Below are 23,399 nucleotides of genomic sequence, written 5' to 3' on the forward strand. Positions count from 1 at the left end.
CGAAAAAGCAAGTGTGAAAATAAATAAAGTATAATGCCATGAATGTAAAACAATAATAAAGGGTTAGAATGAAATGGTAAAAAAAGGTAAAAAAATGAAGAGCGAAACAGTCAACCAAATGCCATCTTAAAATGGGTCATAGAAAACAAAGGAAATAGAAAAAGGATAAGGGAATGTGAAAGAAGGTCCAAAAGAACATAAGCTCCGCGGAGAGGTTGATGAAATGGGAAATAGAGTATGAAGAGTAGGGAACAGTTACGGATAATTTACAAGGTGAGAAAGAGGTAAGCTAAAGTAGTAAGAAATAAGCTAGAGCAGAAAAAACAGAAAGAGGAAAAAGGAACAGAAAAAGGAACAAAAAAGCAAAATGAGGCAACTTGAAAATAGAACACATTTGAGAAAGAACTATTATACAGGCAGTGTTAAAGAAAACAACTAAATTCAATGCGGTCATTAGGACCATATGGTATGATGGTGTCCAACAATCTAATCCAATAGGTTCCTCTCTGGAGTGGAAATTTGCCGTTGTTGCGTCCTTCACTGATGTCAACGTTCTCTAATACCATGAACCGAAGTTGGCTGATGTTATGTTTGAATTCCAAGAAATGGGAGGCAACGGATGACTTTAGATTCATTGTCCTGATATTACTCTTATGTTCATTGAGTCAGATTTTTATTTTCCATTCAGTTTTACCAATGTATGCCAATCCACAAGGGCATTTGAGTAAATATATTACATTCTTGGTGTCACGAGTTGCAGTAACCTTGAGCTTGATTTTATTGCTTTTCTAGGTATGGGTGATATAATTGCCTTTAATTACACTGTTTCAATAGTTGCAGTTGTGACAGGGAATGGTCCCCTGGTGTTGGGGGAGAATGTGAGTCCCTTTCTGCGCAGCAAGTATCTCTTTCTGTCTTTCATGGTTTGTTGAGTGTTTGTTAAAAGTTTTTTGCGTGTTTTCGTAGAGGACAGTTGTGCGGCAAGCTCAAGGATATCTGCAGGGTATCGTCTATCTTTGAATCGTTGGAGTGTCTCACTGATATTAGTGAGCAATTTAACTGGGTTGGATGTGATTCTGTTGGGTACTAAAGACAGAGCTGACCTGCCGATAATGTCCAGCGGGGATGATTGAGAGCAGATAGTTTCCCACTTTCCCTTTACACTGCCACACAGGGAGCAAAGGTGCGTATTATGCTGCCCTGTGTGAAGAGGGCCGGGGAATAGGGAATGGGAGATAACAATAAATAATGCTGGGTGGAGGATGTGCCTGTCAGACCAAGAAAGAACATCAACCTTGATGACATACCCTGTGTGCAAGAGAAGAGAAAGAAAGAAAAAAATATCCATGCATACAAGCCTTCTCCTGAGTGATGCACTCTAGTCTAAAACAAAGCAGAACTCACATCCCCCAGCATCCACTAAGACAGCCAATTGGAAACATTGTCTGCTTGCCTGAAACTGTCCACAGGCAAAGGAGGAATCGGCAGCGCTGGGCTATTTCCAAAACAAGTCAATGAACGTTTCAAGAATAAACAGGATACCAGGACCAAAGTGCGTGAACAAACACTGAAAAGAGTCTCACGATAAGAGTAGCCCAAGCACAAGCACACTCCCACCACTTATCTGTTTGCAGTGCGGGTGGAGCTCCTTGTTCTGCCACAGGAGCGGTGCAGGCTGAAGAGGGCAAAAGCATGGGAACTTTCCTTTTCCCGCGCAGCGCCAGGGCAGGAGATACAAAACCGGCTTCTTCCATCAAGCCGCCGTCGGCAGGAAAGGAAGGGACTCCATGGATGGCCGGAGCCCCAGCGATGGAGAGCGCTGTCAGGACGGCTTGCGTGAAAGAAGCAGCACTGAAGGATCACTAATCCTAGCAGATTCCACAAAATCAAGAACAGGACAGCCGGTCAGATATCCAAGAAACTGGAACGACAAGCATGGAGCAGAGGAGTTGACAGCCTATATACTGCCTTCCGACAAACCGTTGCCCTTCGCTGCTACTTCCTGTGCATACCCCAATGCTGGGTAATGTAGTTAATTAACCACAAGTTTCCCAGTCATACTGCAATAGCATGAGGAGAGAAGTATTTGCCTGTGTCTACCCCAATGCCTTACCCCGGCCACGGTTGTGACAGATTCTTTTGAATCGGAGGAGTTGAGAATATGGCAAGAGTTTTTTTTAAAGAGTATTGATGGAAGCTGTGGAAATGGAGTAATTTGTTACGATCAGTTTCTTTCCTGAAAGTATTGGTTTTCAATTCTGTGCCCATCTTAGTAATGTATACATCCCAAAAATGTATGGTAGTGTCACTAATGTTGTGTGTGAATTTGATCCGGTCATTGACACAGTTTAACTGTTGTATGGCTGCTGAAAGTTCAAGATGGGATCATTTTCAAAATAGGGAAATGTTGTTGATATACCTAACGAACATCATCAGGTTGGTCCAGGGTTCAGAAGACAAAATAGGTTCCAGTTCAAACTTGTGCATGAACAAATTAGCGTAGCAGAGTGCTGTACAATTGCCCATGGAGGTCCCAGTGAGCTGTAGAAAGAAATCATTCTCCCAGATAAAATAGCTATGGTACAATGTGTAGTGCAATATTTCAAGAAGGAAGATCTTGAGATCTTAATCCAACTCAGTGGGGTTAAGAAATTTTCAACAGCTTCCGTTCCCAAGTCATGTGAAATGGATGTGTATAATGCCTTTACATCGATTGTGCATAGTAGAATGCCCTCAACATCCTCCAAGGTAATAGAACGAATCTTAAGCTAAAAGTCATTGGTGCCTCTGATATATGTGGACATTTGCTGTACCGAGGGTTGGAGATACTTGTCGAAGTATCTCCCGATAGGTTCATGGATTGTACCACAAGTACACACATTGGGTCTGAATGGAGGCTTAGTGAGATTTTTATGAATCTTGTGCAACATGTAGATCTTGGGGCTCTTAGGACTATCCATCAGTAGGAACCGTTTGTCGTCATCGGTGATTCATGACTGCAGCATCTAAAATGATTACAAGGACTATTTTGAATTCATCAATAGGATTTTTTTTCCAATTTCATCTATGTTGAGGGATCATGAATGTGTTCTTGGACATTCTGTAGGTAAAAAGTTGAATCCATGATCACCGCTTTTGTCTGCTTTACGTCAAATTATGTCAGGATTGTTAGCTATTTTGTCCAAAATTCCCTATTCTTTCACTGTAAGATTGGTTTGTTTCGATCTTTTGCACTTCAACATCTTTTGCATATCTAGTTTAATCAGAGGTTCAAAAGGTTCCAATATTTTATGGCTGACGGGAGGCATGTAATTGCTCTTTGGTTTCAGTCCTCTAAGAGTACCACCCTCAGTACGAAATTGGTTGTCAACAATGTTGGTGAAAAAATGTTTCAAGTGAAGAGTGCACATAAATTTGAAAAAACTGACTTCCAAATCAAGTGGATTAGAGTGATACGTCGGGACAAATGAGGTACCCTTTTGGAGGGTGTTAATTTCCACAGTTTTCTATGACCCATTTTAAGATGGCACCCGTCTTTGGTTGATCTCTTCACTCTTAATTTTTTTGTGTCACTCCACTATGATAAAGTGACACTCAATGTGTCATACTGTACAGCATTGAAATGTCACACATTAAGTACACTGCAAACATGGAAATGACACACATAAGAAGACTGAAAACATGACAGTCGTGCAGTAGACCAGTGCAGTTTACAAGAGAGACTGTGGCAACAAACACAGGCATGTTCACAATTTATAGCAACATACCTCCACTTTCAGAACCGGGAATCTGTATGGAGCAGAGTTTAAAATGGTGGTTTGGTAGGCCTGCTGTAGAAATTCTGGCTTTTCGTTTACACGTTTTACGATGATGGATAATTTGGCTATATCTCGAGAATGTTGAGCTAGAGAAGAAAATGGGGAAAATGTATGAGAAGATACCAAACAAAATAAACTGTGGCCAACATTCTGTGATTTTAACTCTTCTAAATGCTAAATGTTCTTGGCAAAAGCCAGAGCCTAACATTTATAGGGTAGTATGAAATGTATAAACCCTTAGTAGAAATCTAAAACACCTCAAAATACAGATAATACTAACCCATATTAATTCTTCTTGCATGAGCCTTTATTGTCATCTGTGCCGAGGAGGAAAGGTAAGTAATTATGTGATCATGGAGCACAATCACATATGTCTCGTTATTTGATGTTGCAACCTAGATGCAAGTAGCCGACAATAAGCTGGAAGCACAAATAACGCCTTTCATATGCAGGTGCCAAGCTATGGGTTTTGCCAACACTTGTTTGGTTTGGCATACTTTATGGTCTAAACCATTCATACATAACTGCCCATGCATATGCACGGGCAGCCATCTTGAACTTATTTTTCAAAGTAAAACAATAATAATTCCAAGATGGTCACCCATTGGTGACCATCATGGAATTACTTTTTGATTATACTTTATTCCTAACTTACCATTCAATGATGGCAGACCACACATGTGGAATGGTAACTTAATGACTAAAGTGCGCACAGGATGATGCACAAAAGTACAAGTGAACAGCACGGTAACAGTGTGTAGTTGCCAGGCCCTCACAAACATATTAATAAAAATAGAGTCGGGCAGGATAACTCCCTATGTCAGTGGTGCAAGAAAACAAGCCATCCAATTAAAATTATGGTAAAGAAGTAAGGCTCCGAGGGTGGGACAAACCAAGAAGAGGGAGGAAAGCCATCGAATCACGAGAATTGAACTGAGATGGACAAAAAAAGCCATTCAATGATGAACAAGGGGTTAACACAAAGACCACCCTATCTATGGCACCGTGGGAATTAGGTCTTCGGCAACAGATTAACCCTGTTTATGGACAAGAAATGAAAGAAACTTGCCAAAAAAGATGAAAGAAAAAGTCCACTGCACTATGGTAAAAGTGTGTTAAAGTAAAAGTTACTGTGAAACCTTCAGCACCAGAATGCGGAGCCACTATAGAAACTAGTTGTGGAAGCAGTGTGCCAAAAATATCAAAAAATCTTTGAAATAGTATGTTAATATCAGACATGGTTTTTGAAGAAAACCCCAAAACGAAACACAGGGCTACGTGAAACCCCATGCCCTCGTGAACAACCCTCATGTAAGGGAGGAAAACCTTACACTTTATGGGCCAGATGCATCAAGAATGTTTCTCCTCACAAACAGGCCGATTTGCAGAATCAGGCCATTTGCGATCGCAAAAAATGCGTTTGCGATACATTAAACCCAATTTTGCGATTTGGTAACCTGTTACCGAATTGCAAAATGGGGTTGCGATTCGCTATTTGGAAGGGGTGTGTTTAGGGCGTCCCCTCCAAATAGCGAATTCTAACAGTATGCATGAATGTTTTGTAACCGTGAATGCGGTCGCAAAACATTCGCATATTACCACCTACTTCAAGTAGGTGGTAAGACATTCGCTAATGGGAAGGGGTCCCTAGGGACCCCTTCCCTTTTGTGAATGTTTGTAAACACATTTTTAAGAGAAGGCAGTGGTCCCACGGACCACTGTCTGCTCTTAAAAAATGGAAAGAAAACTTTTCATTTGTCTTTGAAGCATCTTGTTTTCCTTTAAGGAAAACGGGCTGCTTACAAAAAAAGATTGCTATCCCTGTGATATTTTCGATTCCTAGTGGCCCGCAAAGTGCAACCTATCTCATTAATATTCATGAAGTAGGTCATTTGTGACCCCTTCGGAATCTCAGAAAGTGCACTGCACACTTTCATGAATGCCATTTTGCGATTACCTAATTGCGAATCACAAAGATTCCCAATTAGGGAATCGCAAAACATTTTTGTGATGCATCTGGCTCTATATTCCATTCATCAAAGGTAATGAATGCGATGGTAATAGCAAAACAAAACCTATAAAAACAACATCAAGGTATGATGATACCAAACAAAGACTTTCAAAGAAAGAACAATAAATCAATACTGCCCACTGGTGTCTGCTCCAGAGTGAATGAGAAAACATCCCCCACCCTACCGACCACACACATTTGGTGGTATGGCAACTTCTAAACAAAACCTATGTGGCCAGGCCAAGCGGTCTGTTAAATCACCACATAAGTTGAGATAGTGATCACCGGTATATAAAACCAGTACTAAAAAAGGGTATAACACTTACTGCATAGGTTATTCGCGGAGTGGGGAGGATGGGCAGGGAGTTAATGAATCTGCGGCTAGACTGTGTCTCCACCTGATATTACGTTACCGATGGTGAGTAACATTTACATCTGATAGAGACATCTAGCCGCAGATTCCTTAACGTTTGAATTGAATACTATAGCTATACTCCCCTGGAGGAGGGTCAACAAACTAATCCTTCACAAGTTCTCAAAGAGAACCAGCCGGTAATAACTAACAACCGGCCAAATGTACATTGGAATAGCAGAACAGGAGCTTGGATCTTAATAGAATCCATGATCAATGTCACAGAACTTATAAATAAAAAACAACCCTACAGGCCGAGAGAATCAGCCCTTGAAGGACAAGTTGGACAAACCCTTAAAGAACAACCTATCAGTTAACAGACATTATCCTCTGTCCTCAAAGGGGAAAGAGAACTCGTTGGCCTAAAAAGGCCTGAGTGCAAAGCAAAAGTCATGTAATCCGTATTCTTTACAACAATAAAGAGATATCAGAGAAAAAGCTGTCCTGATAGAATCCAAAGAAGGCCTCTCAGAACTCATTCCGTTATACCAAGATGACTGACCACCAAAAGAAAAATGGACAATAATACCTCCATGGTGTAAAGAATTTTGTTTGAACAAAATGACCACTCGAAGGTTACATAAAGCCAGTTGTATAAACTTTTGCCACAAAGATGTATTATCTGGACATATACATTAAATATATAAACTTGTTTTACAATAGAGACCGAGTGGCCCGACAACTCATAGAATTTTTTCGTCCAACATTTACTTCCGGACCGCAAGTATCTCCAAAGCTTGCCCCCACATGACCTTCAGGGTCATGGTCCGACAGTCTGAACATGACCCCGAGCCGTGGGCACGCTCAAGGTACCAAGGCAAGCGAGAAAAGGGAAGCAACCACAACTCACATTAAAATCTCTTTCTGTTCTTTTTTTTTTTTTTAAACGAAGACCAAATATGTATGTTGCAGAAGGGAACGCACCTATGAGTGTAGTACCTAAACATTACACAAGGAACATTTTAAATATTAAAGGGAAATCATAAATAAAACAAATCCTTGTTAGCAACAAGCTCATGCAACACCACTTGTGATTAAAAAAATAATAATTGATCGCAAGTACGTCTCAAGAAATAACTGCAATGATTTCCCAAAGACTTAAGCATAGAGAAAATAGATGCATACCCCAAGAGGACAGGTAATATATAGCCTCTAGACAGATTGAAACAGCATTGTAGGAGAATAACAAGAAGAGCTTCCTATAAAGCCTAAAAACTCCATACCATGAACGGTATGACCGAAAACAGGTAAGGAATCTGCAGCTAGAAGTCTCCAACTGATTGTTTCGAACACTGCCTACCACACAGTGTAAGATACAGAGTTCACCCCTTCATGTTCAAATGATGAACCAATGAATTACTTATCCCCTGCCACAGAGAAGGCCACAAACTTGTGCCCTCCAATAAATACACCATAAACCCTGAATTTAATTGCACAACTCTTCAGAAAACAGAAGCACTTATAGTAAATATGTAGATATGCAGTCCGTTCAGAAAGAGAAAACAACCTGCACCATAAAACTAAGAGGACTTTAACGACGGTTGAACAACCAGGTCATGTATTCAAAAGAATACTAAGTGTAAGCTCTGAATCCATCAGCTCCATAGTAGATATGTACTCCACTAGAGTAGTGAGGACATACTACGCTGATTTCTCTAACGAGTAAAGACCAAAGCATCCCTATATACCAGACTTACCACTGGCATACCAACATGACCATATGAAACACAACGAAAGGGCAAAACAATGCATATTTTGGCATACTGAACTGCTTCAAAGAAGCCTGCATCAGAAAATGTTCCATACAAGAAGATACATCCCTTGATAATAACCTCTTGAGCACAAAGCTCATCCTCAGAGGTCAAGGACAAAGGGAAACTTCCCTCGATCATCTAACTCAATACCAACTTGAAAAAGGGGAAAAATGGTACTGAGAATAAAACATCAGCTCTCGCAGGAACACCGAGTGGTCAAACCAAGAATGGGCAAGTAGAATGCCCCAACAAAGCGTACTCTCTCCTTAGGAAATAGTCTGAATCTCAAGCATAAAGACAAGTTACACCTGTAACAGAAAATGAAAAGTTATGACTCTGAAGACCTCTGTGTATCACAGAAGCATCTTAACGCTGCATCACCTTGTCTCCCAAACAGATAGGCACAATCAAATGGCATGTCAACCAACTGCCTCCGATAAACCCAAATTTGCCAACCAAGCACAATGCCGTAATGCCACTGCTGATGCCATGGCGTGACCTTCAGAGTCCGAAGTATCCATACACACCTTATGGTAAGCCTAGCAGCCTGCTGACCATCTCTAATCATATTACCAATCTCCGAGCGGAGGTTATCTGGAAGAGATGGCAACATACTCTGTAGCGAATCCCATAAAGCTGGGGAATATCGCCCCAGCACACAAGCCATGTTTGTGGATCTCAAGGCTGAGCCTGCAGAAGCAAAGATGTGTTTACCACATGCAACACGACTCCTTACCCACTAGAGTCTTAGGTATAGAATCTACATCCTGGGAAAGTCACAACCTGAGTAACCAAGCTATGTGTGGAAGGTTGTCTATGAAGACACACCAGGTCCCCAGGAGCAGGCAGATGTCTATCCTGGTCCACTGATGCCCCGACTCCGGCTTGGCCCAAGTACCTAATAAAATATCGAAAAGGGACTCCCCAAATGGTAAAACAGGTTCTTCCGCTGTGTGTCCCTGAAAAAGGACCTCAATCAAAGAGTATGTGGATCTTTGCACTGTAGGAAGTGAAAAGCTTAAAACCGTTGCCACTTTCCTTAGCATGTCTGAAAAGAAGGAACTTGCCTCAGTAGCAAGGCCAGGAGGTAAAAGCAAACCCAAAGCCGGTGAAGAATCCAGGCCACTAGCCTCTCCTAGAGCAGACGAACAGCTCTCCTCCATCTGAGGCACATTAATGCCGGGAATGGGCTGAAAGAGCCTTGCCTCAATTGACACCGGCTGTCTTCCCACAATCTCTTCCTGAGAAGGAATCAAAAGCTCCATATTCTCCTCAATTTAAATAGTCAACTCCGCATCTGATGTCGTACGACGCCAACACGTTGGAGGAGAAGCAACTTCAACTGCCGCTGCTATCAGAGTCGGCTGTCGAGGTCCGGCATCGTCAGTCGAGATCCCGAAGGACTGTGGACCTGCACCAAAGTGGCAGCGGCCGGCATCAACCAGCGCAGATCCAATGACGGCTGAACCGTCACAGACTGCAAACCCTCCAATGGCGCTCCACTCCCGTCCTTTGGGCCTAAAGGCACTCCAGAGGGAGATGGGGTCCCAAAGATGAGGTGCAAGGAATTATAATATTCCCTCATCTGAGCCATCAACGCCCCGGCTCCTGGAAATACAGGGAAATGCGGTGCGTAGTCGAGTATGTCCTCCTCAACCATCGAGCGGGAGGAGCCATGAGATACAGAGTCTCCACACGGTGAAGTCAGTGAATGCCATGACTTTACCCGTCTCTTACTTTTTAACTTCCCCGAAGAATGATGTCCTCCAGAACCGCTTCGGCTACTAGATATACTCAGCAAACACTCTTCCCGGAACGATGAAGCCGAAGCTGGGAAGCCTCCGAAAACCATGACACCCACGCCGCCATCAACTTCAAAAGCTGCTCCTTTAGCAACTTCGGTTTTAGTTTCTGTCAGGAGCCACAATCCTCAGCGTTGTCGTGCTCGCCTAAACACCGCATAAAAATTGTATGCGGGTCCATCACCGACATATGTTGGCTACAGAACCCAAAAGGTTTGAAACCTGTAGACATAGAAAAGGCACACCGATAACAAAGTATTGAGGCAGGACAAAAAATCGACCACTTTGCCGGGTCCGCGTTACAGGGGGGAAAAAAGAAACTGACATCCGTGCGCCAGAGGGGACCTATATGGCTCCACTGACATCATGACCGTAGTCAACGTCATCGTGGAGCCAAACGGCGCCGCACCCCGGTGCACAGGAGTACTGCTTAAAAATTTCCAGATCCAGACTGGCGTCTTGGGAAAATTCAAAAGTTAAGGAATCTGCAGCTAGATGGCTCTGTCAGATACTGTGCTTTCAAGTATTACCTCGTCTGGCTATAAAAACAACTACTCTCCCCACATACATGTCATTAAAGACATCGCCTTGCAACTGCAGATTACACAAGATGTCAGCAGAAAGTGGATAACTCACTAGGTGGTTATGCCAAGAATCGTACCACTAGGTCGGAGATGCCACATGACAAGGCTACAACATACTTGACTCTATCTACTTGAGACCACCTAAAAGCAGCAATCATTTCTCTCCACTAGCTCACCATGCAGGCAAGCTTTAAGATCATGGCTCTCTGTACAACGTACAAAGCTGCTGGGATAAAGACCCAAGATATTTTTAGAAATGGGCACCCATCCGCTACGCGTTGACAGGGAATTTGCACTTTGAGCTTAACCATCTGATAAAAACAATCTGCGTTCAAGCCTCTGAAACATGGAGGCAAAGCTCAGAGTTATCAGGGCCTCAAGTTGTTCAATGCGCTTTGCCCAAGCAGAAGCACAAGAACAAAGTTTGGGGCCTTATATATCATTCCTGGGTCACATAGTAGTAGCTGTTGGCAGTAGTAGCAATGAAAGGTTAGGGATTAAAAAAAACATACTGCACTGCAACAGAGGTACTAATCTGTTACAGCGCTAAAAGGACCTTCCTGTACCAGTCCTAGAGTCCTTCCCCTTTACTATTAATGAATCAGGCTTCCAATTGTGAATCCAACCAAAAGGCTGAATATACAGGGATGGAGGACTGCGAGATACAGCTGACCTCCTTTCTACCATTCATATTCGCAGAATTCAAACTTTCATAAACTTCCCTTGGCATATATTCTAACCTTTAAGTAAACTTCGTTATCAGTTATTCTTACTTGTCCTAACTTCTAGTTATTTTCGTTTAATGACTGCACACGTCTTATCAACTGAACCTTCTGATGGTAACTGCATGTCAGCCGTTTGGTCTAATAGAGGGTTTATTCAGACGGCAACTGCATGTTAGCGTGTCCATGGTTGTATCTCGATTTCATGATGTTGGTTCACGTTCCTATTACCTACTGATCTTCCCAACCATTATATCTGGTGATGAGTACGGCATTACCAGTAAGGCCATTTCTCACTTCAACCTATTGTTTCATTATTTCTTCTAGAATCTACATCCCCTGATGAATTGCTGTCTAAGCCCGAAATGCATTCAGATGATTTGAAAATATACATGATGCGTTTGTTTCTTGATGAATGAATATCTCGCCAAATTGAATACTACTCATTCTGAGTACTTTTGTTATTTTTGAATGATCAAATTCTTGATGAATTAAAACAAGCAAACTCAACAAAAATCGTACTTGACTTTGCTGTTAAACGTTTATGAACATTGATTACTTCCCTTTGTTGGGACTCCAAACAGTGCACATAAGGGACTTTTGCCATTACGGGGAGCGCTACTTTTCTTGTTCTTTACGCTTTTGGATCAGAAAGCAATACCTTCGTTCACGCTTGCAACTGTTTAATCGAATTACCAAATATGCCAATTTCTTTGAACCACACGGAGTGCGTGAGCCAACTCATCCATTTACTTTTAGAAAGTTTGCATTTTCTTGTCTAAACCATGACTTTGATTAGCATGGTAGTTGGCCTTTGTGTATTCCTCTTGGACTGTGACACAAAAGGGAACTAGTTTTTGTCAGAACTGGCAATCCTGCCAGGATGTGTGGGGTGGAGCAGTTCCTAAACCCGCTTACATTTCAAAGAAGCCATCTCAGCACAAAGTACTTCACACTAGCCTTTTGTCACCCCAGGCACCCAGGAGCCCAAGCAGGGAGGAAGGAAATCCCAGAACCATCTGTTGGAGAAAAACTCCAAAAGTTTCTTCCATTCCAAAGGTGGCACTAGGTAAATTGGGACTTAGAATTTTTTATTAAACAAAAGTGCGATGAGAACCGACATGAGACCGAGACTTATCTGATTGCCGATCTGCCGAAGGTGGATTAGACCAAAAAACAATGGAGAGTTTAGGCTCTTAATCAGCACGGCTGCGCCCTGTTACCACAAAAACAACAAAACACCAATGCTGATACACATTTCTCACCTTGCATCCGGTGCATCAAACAAATTGTTTTGTTCGATGTACCAGATGCAAGGTGAGAATTGTTAAGTAGCATTGGTGTTTCGTTGTTTTTGAAAGTGGATTAGAGTCCGGCCAGACTTCGCAGTACATCTGGCTACGTTCTCCTCCACAGCAATACATAAGTGACTCCTTTTTTGGAAGGATATCCGGCCTCCTGGAGTCCTTGTCTGATATGGCTTGAAACCTCATCCAACTGGACATTTCCGAAGTAAAAAAAGAAATATTCAGCGCAACTTTGTCCAGTTGCTCCCCGATAAGGACGCCTCCTCTTCGGACATCGGCAGCTGCCTTGCCTCGCTGAACTTTACCTTCTCAGACAAATTTCTTCCAAGTCCAAAAGTAAGCCAAGACTAACCCCAATTCTCCTTGTGTATCCGAATGGCGCTCCATCATGGTTGGCCAGAACGTTCGACTTTGTCCCGTGTTACGTGACCAGATGCCTCAGGTTGGTGCTTTGATCTTTTAGGAGCTAGTTTTTACACACACACACGCATCAGGTATCTGGCAAAAAGTTAGGGGGTAACCATGAAAAAAGGGCACTTTCCAACACAATCCCTTTGAAGTTTAAGTCTTAATCTTTTATTTAACTGTCACTTTGTGCAGAACGGTCACTTTGTGCAGAATTACCACCGTCAAGTTGATACTAAATCTGATTCCGTTTTTAACAGCTGTTGTCCTAGTGTGATTAAAAATGGCAAAAACATTTCCAAAGAATTCCTTGAGTCAAGGCCTGGCAGACCCTGTCAAGCTATTTCTAAGTCATATTTAGTTTTGACCATTGTTATTGGCTCAACAGGACTTACTATAAACCCCTGCCAGCAAATTCCTTTCAAAGGACATAAAACATAGTGGTACATAAAAAATATCTTTAGTCTTGGAATGAGAACGCTAATAACATGTGGAACCCAATCACTGAATATCATAGTTTGGGTGCATGAGGGGACCTTTTTCAGTTGTGCCAACTGTGACCCACAGATTTTCTGTGTTTTGAGCAGAATCTGAATAGATTTGTAAACATATCTGTGCTCCTCCATAGCTTTGTGGTCAGAGTGCGAGCCTCATCCTAGGGTACCTGTAGGTGGTGTCGTGCATGATGTGGGCAAAATTCAACTTCTGACAATCCACAATTTTTTGCAGAACTACACCTAGCTAGCTGTAACTGTCACTGGTTTCCAGATGTTCAGGCTAAGGTCTGGAAACTTGTATAAGCTTCTGTTCGTGAGACGCTGTGACAATTTTCCTTGTGTTTTTTCCGATTCTTACATGTTGTCCAGTTACATATGGCAAAATGCCACTGTATTTTTGAGTGCCACAATTCCACTTCCATCCCTGGGAATGGATTTTCATCTCTCTTTTTAGGAAAACAATTGGTTGGACAACAGGTTCCTAATACCTAAAAACCAGGGAAACTCTACCCTGAATGCAAACTCCCCATCTGTTTTATGTAGTGCTAAAAATCTCATTTTTGATGTTTGTAATCTCACTAAATAATAAATGTTACTACTAATTTGAGATACTCAAATTGCCCTTCACTGAGGTATTGAAGGCTGAGACTGTCTTGCTGGGATTTGAACTCATAATCTACAGAATATTGAAATTGTCAACGGTGATTACTCAGTTCACTGAGCTATACTCCGAGACAGGGAAGTAGGGCAGTAAAAATAAAGATTAACTAACACAATCAGAAGCTGCTAGAACCATCTGGCACAGAGGCAGAACCCCAAACACTTTATAGTGCTTGCACCCAAAGCGCAATTATTTTATAACATGCTGCTCTAAGGCTACTGCTATCCTATGGGAAAACCTTGGGTGTTCCTGGCAGCTTTGTGTCAGCAGATTGCAACAATGTGTCACGGTCTGCTAGGGTATCTCTGTCTTCTACTTTCTTTGTAGCCCTTGTACTGATGCTTGGTGAGACAACTCAGTGGGTGTGAGCCCAGTGGCTGTGTTTCCTAAAAACAGAAAATAAACTGAAACCAGAAAAACATCAGAGAACCTGGTACTGATGTCCCATGTAAGTCCAACAACGTAGTTGAGGATGCTAAAGACTGGATGTAACACATTCTTGTTGGTAACTGGGTTTAAAACGCAGTGCACAAAAGGTGGGGGAAGTAAGAATCCCAGTTATTGGGGGGTCCACAGAGGCACAGGTAAAATGACTGTACCTGTCCGACAATAAACAGCTTTCCCCAACCAGAGTTTTCATCAATGCCTGTTATGAGCTCTCTATGGTCATCCCCCACTGTATGTGGGAGTACCCTTAAATATAAGAGTGAACCCCGAAAAGAAAAAGCATGGACTCTGAATATGGAACTCCAACAAAAACCTGCAACGCCTACAAGTGGGCCCACAGTTTGTCCAGTTCACTGGTAGAACACGTAAGGTAAGTAATCAAGGGGAGAATGGATCACTTGTACCTGTATTACCAGGGTAAGGTGTGTTGACCAACTTACATTTTTTTTAAGGTAGTCACAGGGCAGGGTGGCTGAGTTGTATTAAGCCATGCTAGAAGATCTGACCCTTAAGCACCTAACATATTTGAATTTATAGCGCTGCAAGACTGACCCTTAGATTTAATATTAAGATATTTTGGGCGCAGTAGGAGCAGGGACTGTGGAATTCTGATCCTTCAAAAATATATCTTGTTTAAAGTTTAGCCAGAAAGAGATGAGTGGAAATTCTATCCAGTTAGGAGTGTGAGATGGTACCCATCGAGTTGTGTGTTTTCTAAGTGATGCTATTGTGGAATTGCCACTTTAAATAATGACAATAAAATGAAATTAGATTTCCCTGAGTCTCAGGGAAACACAGCAAACAGGAACATGGATGAAGAAATGCTACCAAGAGTTCAGAACTTTCAAGAAGTGACCGTATAAGATGGTTGAGCTGACAAAGGAAGGTCTGGAATACATGGCCTCTTGTAAAACTGGGAGGGGTCAGTAGGGGTTTCTCCTTTAGGGGGAAGGAGTGTCACCCGCCTGCTTCGAGCACAGGAGCTGCAGCAAACAATGCAAATTAAATAAGATGGTAATGGTCATTGCCATTTAAATGCAGCTGCCTAAAGCGTAAAGTGCGCATGTCAGAAAGGCCGGCTGTCTTGTGATGGCCAGTCCAACATGCGTACTTCAGACCGCAGCAATCTGTGAGCTGCATAACAGCCTAGGGGACTGCAGACACAGGCTCCTAGTCAGAAAAGGAGCACTGCCTCAGTCTGCTCTGCCAAATGATGGTGCTACTCTCATGCTGAAAACTGCATGAGAGCTGCTCCAAGATTGGTTGGGTTTATTGGCTCTTCTTTTCTTCACTAAAGTCACTTCCCTGCATGGTGGTTTCCGAGAACAGTCAACAATGGCTTCTCCGAAGACATCAACCGGATGGTGGCCCCGGAAACCGACATCAGTAAGTACTTTTGTTATTATCACGTCACCGTCTCCATGGCATGTTTGCTTTAGCCGTGAGCCCCAAGATCTGCTGCTGCTGATTTGCCCCACCTCTTTCAGATGCCACTAGAAATAGAACTAACTGCTTGGAAAATGGCAGTAAAAGAGAGATTTCACTTCAGGTTCAGAAGAGGACGACGTCTGCATCGTTAATAAAAGGGCATGTCTAGCCCTGAGATCACGCAGCACTCAGGAGTAAAGAGTACGAGGAAGACATTTGGAGGTTTGTGGTTGTGTTGACTGGCACACTGCAATGCTCCAGTTATAGCCTATATGTGGTATTTGGAACCCTGGAGTTTTATTGGACTCGCGGAGTTAAAACAAAAAGGGACAGTGGGCCCGATTCACAGAACTAACTTAAGACAAAATCCTAAACTTACTACCATTTTGGTATTCACAGAAGGCACTTATTCATTTTGGTATTCACACAAGGCACTTACTCATTTCGGTATTCACAGAAGTTAGAAGTCCTAACTTTAGGACTCCTAAATGCTTCTGTGAATACCGAAACTCTTAAAGTTAGGATTTCTCTCAGTTTAGAAGTAGTAAAGTTAGGACTCCTAACTTTAGGACTCCTAAATGCCTTCTGTGAATACCGAAAGTCTTACAGTTAGGATTTTTTTCAGTTTAGGAGTAGTAAAGTTAGGACTCCTAACTTTAGGACTCCTAAACTGAGAGAAATCCTAACTTTAAGAGCTCTCTACAGTCTTCAACATAATCAAGGGCATGGTGCTCCATACCCTGGAAATATGTGAGGTGTTCTATGAAGCAGACCTTACCCACCACCCACAACCAATTCATCCAAGTGGAAACCTCGAGATCCTAGGAACTCCTTGTCTGCAGCAGAGCATCCTACATCTCCATCCGGTATCACATCATCTTCAATCTATACATGAAACTATATAAACAATACTATATCAATAAACATAGCAATACATAAGAAACAAAAACTTAATATCACTCAAATTAATCATTTCTGAAAATACATCGACATCTTCCAGTAAAGCCAGCATCTGAGGACTATTTTTGAAATTCATCAATGGGAGAAGACAACTGCTTAACTCACAATGGACTCCTCATTGATAAATAAAGCTGTGAACGCATTACTAAAGTTGTACAATGAGTCAATTTTAGCTGCCAATAAAGGAGGCCAGAAGAACTTGAAGTACATTCTCAAACATTTAGGCTTATATTTGTACATTTCAATCACTTCTCAAGAGCAGTCTAAACCACCTACCATTTCACAAAATTAATTTCAAACTCCAATAAAATTTATGAAAACAAATTCAAACCTGAGGATGTAGAGCAGTGTTGGGGACTTATTTGAACAATGATACGGTAGGAGTTATTTTCCTTGTAGATCAAATTTGAGGCAGTTGTTAGCTCTCCAGTTTTTTCATTCAGCTTGAAGTGACCTGAATAACGGATCGAAAAGTCTTATATTAGGTTTAGATCCACAATTCCATTTCCTAAGTTAGATACTCCCAACATAAAGCAACATGTGTAAATATGTATGTTTTTACCTTTACGTATTACATCCCCTGAGATTATGCAGTGATCATGTTGGGTCTAAGGCTCTTAAGCATCAACTAATATTAATCCTTCTGCAGCACTGGTTGTGGCACCCACAGACGCAGCCTGTAAAAGTGTGTCTCAGGTCTGCCATTGCAGAGCCTGTGTGTAGTCTGGAACTGCCATGTTGACTGGGCAAGTGCACCCACTTGCCAGTCCCTAAACCTTCCCTTTTCTTCATATCAGACACCCCTATGATAGGCCCAATGGCAGGGTGCTTTGTAAGTATAAGGTAGGACATGCCCTGGTGTGTGTGGCATGTCCTAATAGTGAATTACAGCCATTTTCGTGTTTCACTATTGCAAGGCTACCTGTTCTCTATAGGCCAGAATGGGCAGTTAGATTATTTCATTTTATAATCCTAACTGACTCAGGGAACATGGTAGAATTTCGAGTTTAGTATGCCTTTAGAAAGTAGGTATTTTCTTGTCTAACTATCCAGGCCTGCCTCTGCTAGGTTGTGTATTCCTTGTCTGGAGTTTGAGTGACAGGGCTGGGGGATTCCAAGAGACAGGATGAGTCAGCCCAGTGGTGAATAGAGAGATCTGCATCTAGATCGGAGGGAGGAGTTGCGCCTGGGACCTGAATATGACTGTGCCTGCCACCCATAGTGCTGGCTCCACTCCCTGTGGTGCATCTGATGTCTCTGCCCTGCACTGTGAAAGGAGAGAAAGAATCATGTCAACAGAGTGCTCCTGGGCTGTGCTTTTCCTCCACAATGGTGGCTCCACCTCCTGTGGGGCGTCTGACATTTCAGCCCTGCACTGTGAAAGGAAAGAAGGAGTCATGTAAACAGAGTGCTCCAGAACTGGTTTGGACTGGGCAAAGTCCCCTCTGCCCTCAGAGGACAAAGGATGTTGGGGTATAACTATTGGGACCCTGATCCCAAGAAATTAGATCACATTTGGACTACAACAAGAAACCTTTGCTGAGGAGAGGAACCTGAAGAAACTGAGGAGAAACTATCCCGAAGCTGAAGTGCTGCTTGGATGATTGTTCTGCAGTGGTTGCCTGACTGCCAAAGAAAGGAGAGAGGAACTTTGTGTGTACTTTCATCAACTTGTGTAAGGATCTCCAAGGGCTTGGAACAGAGCTTGCCTCCTGCTGAAGTCTCAGGGACAACAGACTTCACCCACCAGCTCATCAAGAGATATCCTCAAGTGCCTACTGTTGTTATTTTTTTTTGTCCTCATACATGCCAATAGACAAGAGCGCTCAAGTTGAAATTCCTCTACATCCCTCCTGCAGGCCATTATTGAGTGCCGCCCAGATGGAAAGAGGCCTGAGGAGGTAGCAGAGCACTCCTAGAGAACACGGCTGTATCCTTGTCCCACTCCCATTGTCAATTCTCGGAAGGCCACTTGATGTTAGGGAGGACCGGACCTACTAGCCTTGGCATAATCATTGGACTGCTCTTACTGATTTTACTTCTCTCTCCACAACTCCAATGCTGACCAGATCTTATTAGCACTAGAATTATCAAAGGCCATGTCTGATTGACTTATCATAATGATGTTTTTCAAACAGTCGGTAAAGGTAGGTGGTGTTCATGCTTCCAAACTCTGCAAATTTCTCTCCCGGCGATGATCATAACATATTGCACAAACTTTGAGGTTGAAACGTTCAAACGGTAGTTGTCTAACAGACCAAAGAAAATAAGCTTAGCACTTACTTCGATCTGCAGGCCCAATACATCCTCCAGAAAACCACATACCTCTATCCAGAAGGGACCGATCTTTGGACAGTTCATAAATACATTAAGGTCATCTGCAGCAGGAAACTTACATCTGGCACAGTGGTACATTGTTGAGTGCCTACAGTTGTGTTGGACTTTTTGGGGACTTACGTGTCGCAAGGAGCTGGAAGCGCGACTCAAGATCGAGAAGTGTGTCGCAGAACTGCCACTTCACAGCACGTATCGCTTACGTCACAGCACGAAGCGCCTCGCATCGCTGGAGGAGAGGATCGACGCCGCTGCAGATGCCGCCGCAACACCGGGAAGCGTGTCCCAGGAGTAGAGGATCGACATCGCCGCAGAGGCTGCCCCATCTCCGAGAAGTGTGTTGCAGGGCCTGTCATGGTTCATCGCCGGAGAAGAGGATCGACGTCGCCGCAGACGCCGCTTCATCACCGGGAAGTGTGTCACAGGGTCTGTCGTGGCTCGCATCGTTGTGGAAGCAACTCGCATCACCAGGAGAGAGGATCGACGTCTCCACAGATGCCGCCGCATCACTGGAAGCCTGTTGCAGGGCCTGTCGCGGCTCGCATCGTGTCAAGCATCTGGCATCGCCGGGGAGAGGATCGACGTCGCCGCAGATGCCGCCGCCTTACCGGAAAGCGTGTTGCATCAAGGAGACAGCGCCTTCTTTATATCTTTGCACCGGATCTTTGCCGCATTTCCATCGTTGTAACACTTTTGTTGCTCTGCGTGTCACATCTTAAGGTGCATTGACTCAAAGTGTCGCATTTTAACAACTAAAGAGAACTAAGCCAAAACCACCATCTTAAGTATAGTATTGTGGATTTTTGTTGTTTGTGGTCTTGTGATAAGTCTATATAAAGAATACTTATTTTTGATATAAAACCTGTGTGGTGTCCATCTGTAGTGTTGTCACTTGATTACTGTATGTGTTCACAAATGCTTTACACACTGCCTCTGAGATAAGCCTGTCTGCTCGTGCCAAGCTACCAAGGGGGTGAGCAGGGGTTATTTTAGGAGTGTACACCCTTACCCTGACTAGAGGTAAGGGTCCCTATTTGTCACAAGTACCTACCTGTGCCGACTAGAGACCCCCCAATCTAACAGTATGTAAATGCAAATGCAAATGTATATATTTAGGAAGTACGATCAGAAACCTTCAGGAAAGAGTTGGCGAACATATGAGGGCACTGAAAATGAATGATGTAAGATACCCAATTGCGGTTCATGCCAATAAATGTATTGCACAGACACCACATAAGAATTTAAAATTCTTTGGAACAGACCATGTGATCAGGGACCCCAGATGGGGCAACAGAGAATTATGCCTTAGATGCAAGAGCAATGTGAATGATTCGATTGTAGGCAGTGGAAAATATGATCATGAGTGTTAGATCTGGGGGTCTCTGGTTGGCAATGGTATTCACCTTCGTCCAAAAAGGGACCCTTACTTCTAAGTCAGGATAAGGTGATTACACTCCCTAATAACCCCTGCTCACCCCCTTGGAAGCTTGACATGAGCAGACAGGCTTATCTCAGAGGCAGTGTGTTAAGCATTTGTGAATATACACAAAAATACAGTGATAACACTACAGATGGATACAACACAGGTTTTATAAAAATAAGTATTCTTTATATAGACTTAAACCTAAGAACACAAACATCAAAAAATCCACAATACTATACTTAAGATTACTTAAAAGATGATTAAAGTCTCTTAGTTCAAGTTGATGGTAAATGCGACAAAGTTCTCAACAAAGTACCTGGATGCGTAACGCAAAGTGAACAAAAGTCTCGCAAAAAGGGAGATGCGTCGTTTCCGTGACCCGGGGGAACGGTTGAGTCCTTCCTCAATGATTGCGCAGAGTAGGGGACTCGTCGTGAGCCTTACCGGTGCGGAGGTGATGTGTAGATTCTCGGCTTGCGGGCCTGTTGCGGTGCGCAAGATGGCGCCTTGATGCAATGCGATGACCCGGTTGCGATGCGAGAAGATGGCGTCCTTGATGCGGTGATGCGATGACGATGCGATGACGCCCTGGCAGCTTTGCGAAAACTCTGTACTCTGGAGCCGCGACAGGACCTGCAACACGCTTCTCCAGTGATGCGATGGCGACTCTCTCGATGGCGTCCCGCTTCTCCGGTGATGCGACAGCAGGCAGCTTCGATGAACAAATGCTTCCAGGGAGATGCGACGAAGGCTCGCTTCTCCGGTGTTGTGATGATTTCAGCTGCGGCGGCGACACGCTTCTTCTCAATGCGTCGCGCTTCCAGCTCCCAGCGGAATGCAAGTGACTGGAGTCAGGATTTCCAGCAAGGAGATTCAGGAGGTGGGGGTGAAGTCTTTGGTCTCTGAGACTTCAGCAGGAGGCAACCACAGTTCAAGCCCTAGGAGAATATTCTGTCGATGAAAGTCCTTACAAAGTTCCTTCTCCTTTCCCTTGGCAATGAAGCAACCACTGCAGGCCAACCCAGCAAACAGCACACTGGCAGAGGGGCAGTACAACTTCTGCAGTTTCCTTGGTTCTTCTCCTTGGCAGAAAGGTTTCTTGTCCAGAAGTGATCTAGTTTCTTGGGATCAGGGTCCCAATATTTATACCCCAAAATCCTTTGGTCTCTGAAGGCAGAGGGGCCTCTGCCTAGTTCAAACCAGTTCCTAAGCACTTTGTTTACATGACTCTCTTCTTCTTTTCACTGTGCAGGGCAGAGACATCAGCCGCCCCACAGGAGGTGGAGCCAGCACAGGGGAGGGAAGATCCAGCTCTGGACCACTCTGTTGACATGATTCCTCCTCTCCTTTCACATTGCAGGGCAGAGACATCAGACAAGCCACAGGAGGTAGAGCCAGCATTGGAGAGGGAGGGCCCAGCCCTACTCAGGTCCCAGGTGCAACTCCTCCCTCCCATCTAGATGCAGATCTCTCTATTCACCACCAGGCTGCCCCAGCCTGTCTCCTGGAATCCCCCAGCCCTGTCACTCACAAACCCAGACAAGGAATACACAACCCAGCAGAGGCAGGTTTGGATAGTTAGGCAAGAAAATACCTACTTTCTCAAAGTGGTATTTTCAAACACAGAATATTAAAATAAACTTTACTATAAGATGTACTTTATTATTCTGAGTTCAGGCATACTAAATTCGAATTTCTACCATGTTCCCTGGGTCAGTTAGGATTATAAGCATGCAATAATCTAGCTGCTCATTCTGGCCTATGAGAACAGGTAGCCTTCAATAGTAAAAAAACAAAATGGCTGAAATTCACTATTATCGATTTTGGAAAAGGGGGGGTGGTGATGGACAGAGTTTCTGAATGCACCATCAGGATTCAAGCAAGCCGGGCCGAAGAAGGCTGTGATGCCAGAAACCGGTCCCCGGAAGCTTGTTTCCTTCCCAGTATAAGAATTGGCTTGGTAGTTTGGTTTGCCCTGTTCCCATCATGCACTGGGACAGGAACAGACTAATTTGCATATAGCCAGGTTCTGAGCTGGGATGGTGCAGTGAGCTAAAAAACGGTGATGGATTAAAACCATGATCTCTTGACTTGGTAAGAGTATTCTGCATCATTCAGAAACTCTGTCCATCACCACCCCCCTTTTCCAAAATCCGTTTTATCCACACTATGTGTGGGAGGGTATACTCAGACGTGAGTCCCTTGCTCATTGCACCATCAGGATTCAAGCAAGCCGGGCCGAAGAAGGCTGTGATGCCAGAAACCGGTCCCCGGAAGCTTGTTTCCTTCCCAGTATAAGAATTGGCTTGGTAGTTTGGTTTGCCCTGTTCCCATCATGCACTGGGACAGGAACAGACTAATTTGCATATAGCCAGGTTCTGAGCTGGGATGGTGCAGTGAGCTAAAAAACGGTGATGGATTAAAACCATGATCTCTTGACTTGGTAAGAGTATTCTGCATCATTCAGAAACTCTGTCCATCACCACCCCACTTTTCCAAAATCCGTTTTATCCACACTATGTGTGGGAGGGTATGCTCAGACGTGAGTCCCTTGCTCATTGCACCATCAGGATTCAAGCAAGCCGAGCCGAAGAAGGCTGTGATGCCAGAAACCGGTCCCCGGAAGCTTGTTTCCTTCCCAGTATAAGAATTGGCTTGGTAGTTTGGTTTGCCCTGTTCCCATCATGCACTGGGACAGGAACAGACTAATTTGCATATAGCCAGGTTCTGAGCTGGGATGGTGCAGTGAGCTAAAAAACGGTGATGGATTAAAACCATGATCTCTTGACTTGGTAAGAGTATTCTGCATCATTCAGAAACTCTGTCCATCACCA

At 43.5% G+C, this 23,399-nt stretch overlaps 1 protein-coding gene across 1 annotated transcript in view; it reads right to left on the reverse strand.

Annotated features, from left to right (window-relative positions):
* Positions 1-23,399, reverse strand: part of LOC144762755 (uncharacterized) — an 842,179-nt gene that overhangs the window by 724,504 nt on the left and 94,276 nt on the right. Inside the window, exons 7-8 of the mRNA XM_078648006.1 lie at positions 17,140-17,262; positions 3,768-3,904 (exon numbers count right to left, since the gene is read on the reverse strand). Coding sequence (XP_078504132.1) covers positions 3,768-3,904; positions 17,140-17,262 — 260 coding nt within the window. The remainder of the gene's footprint in view (positions 1-3,767; positions 3,905-17,139; positions 17,263-23,399) is intronic.

The sequence above is a fragment of the Lissotriton helveticus genome, chromosome 6 (genome assembly GCF_964261635.1).
Source record: "Lissotriton helveticus chromosome 6, aLisHel1.1, whole genome shotgun sequence".
Classification (NCBI taxonomy): Eukaryota; Metazoa; Chordata; class Amphibia; order Caudata; family Salamandridae; genus Lissotriton; species Lissotriton helveticus.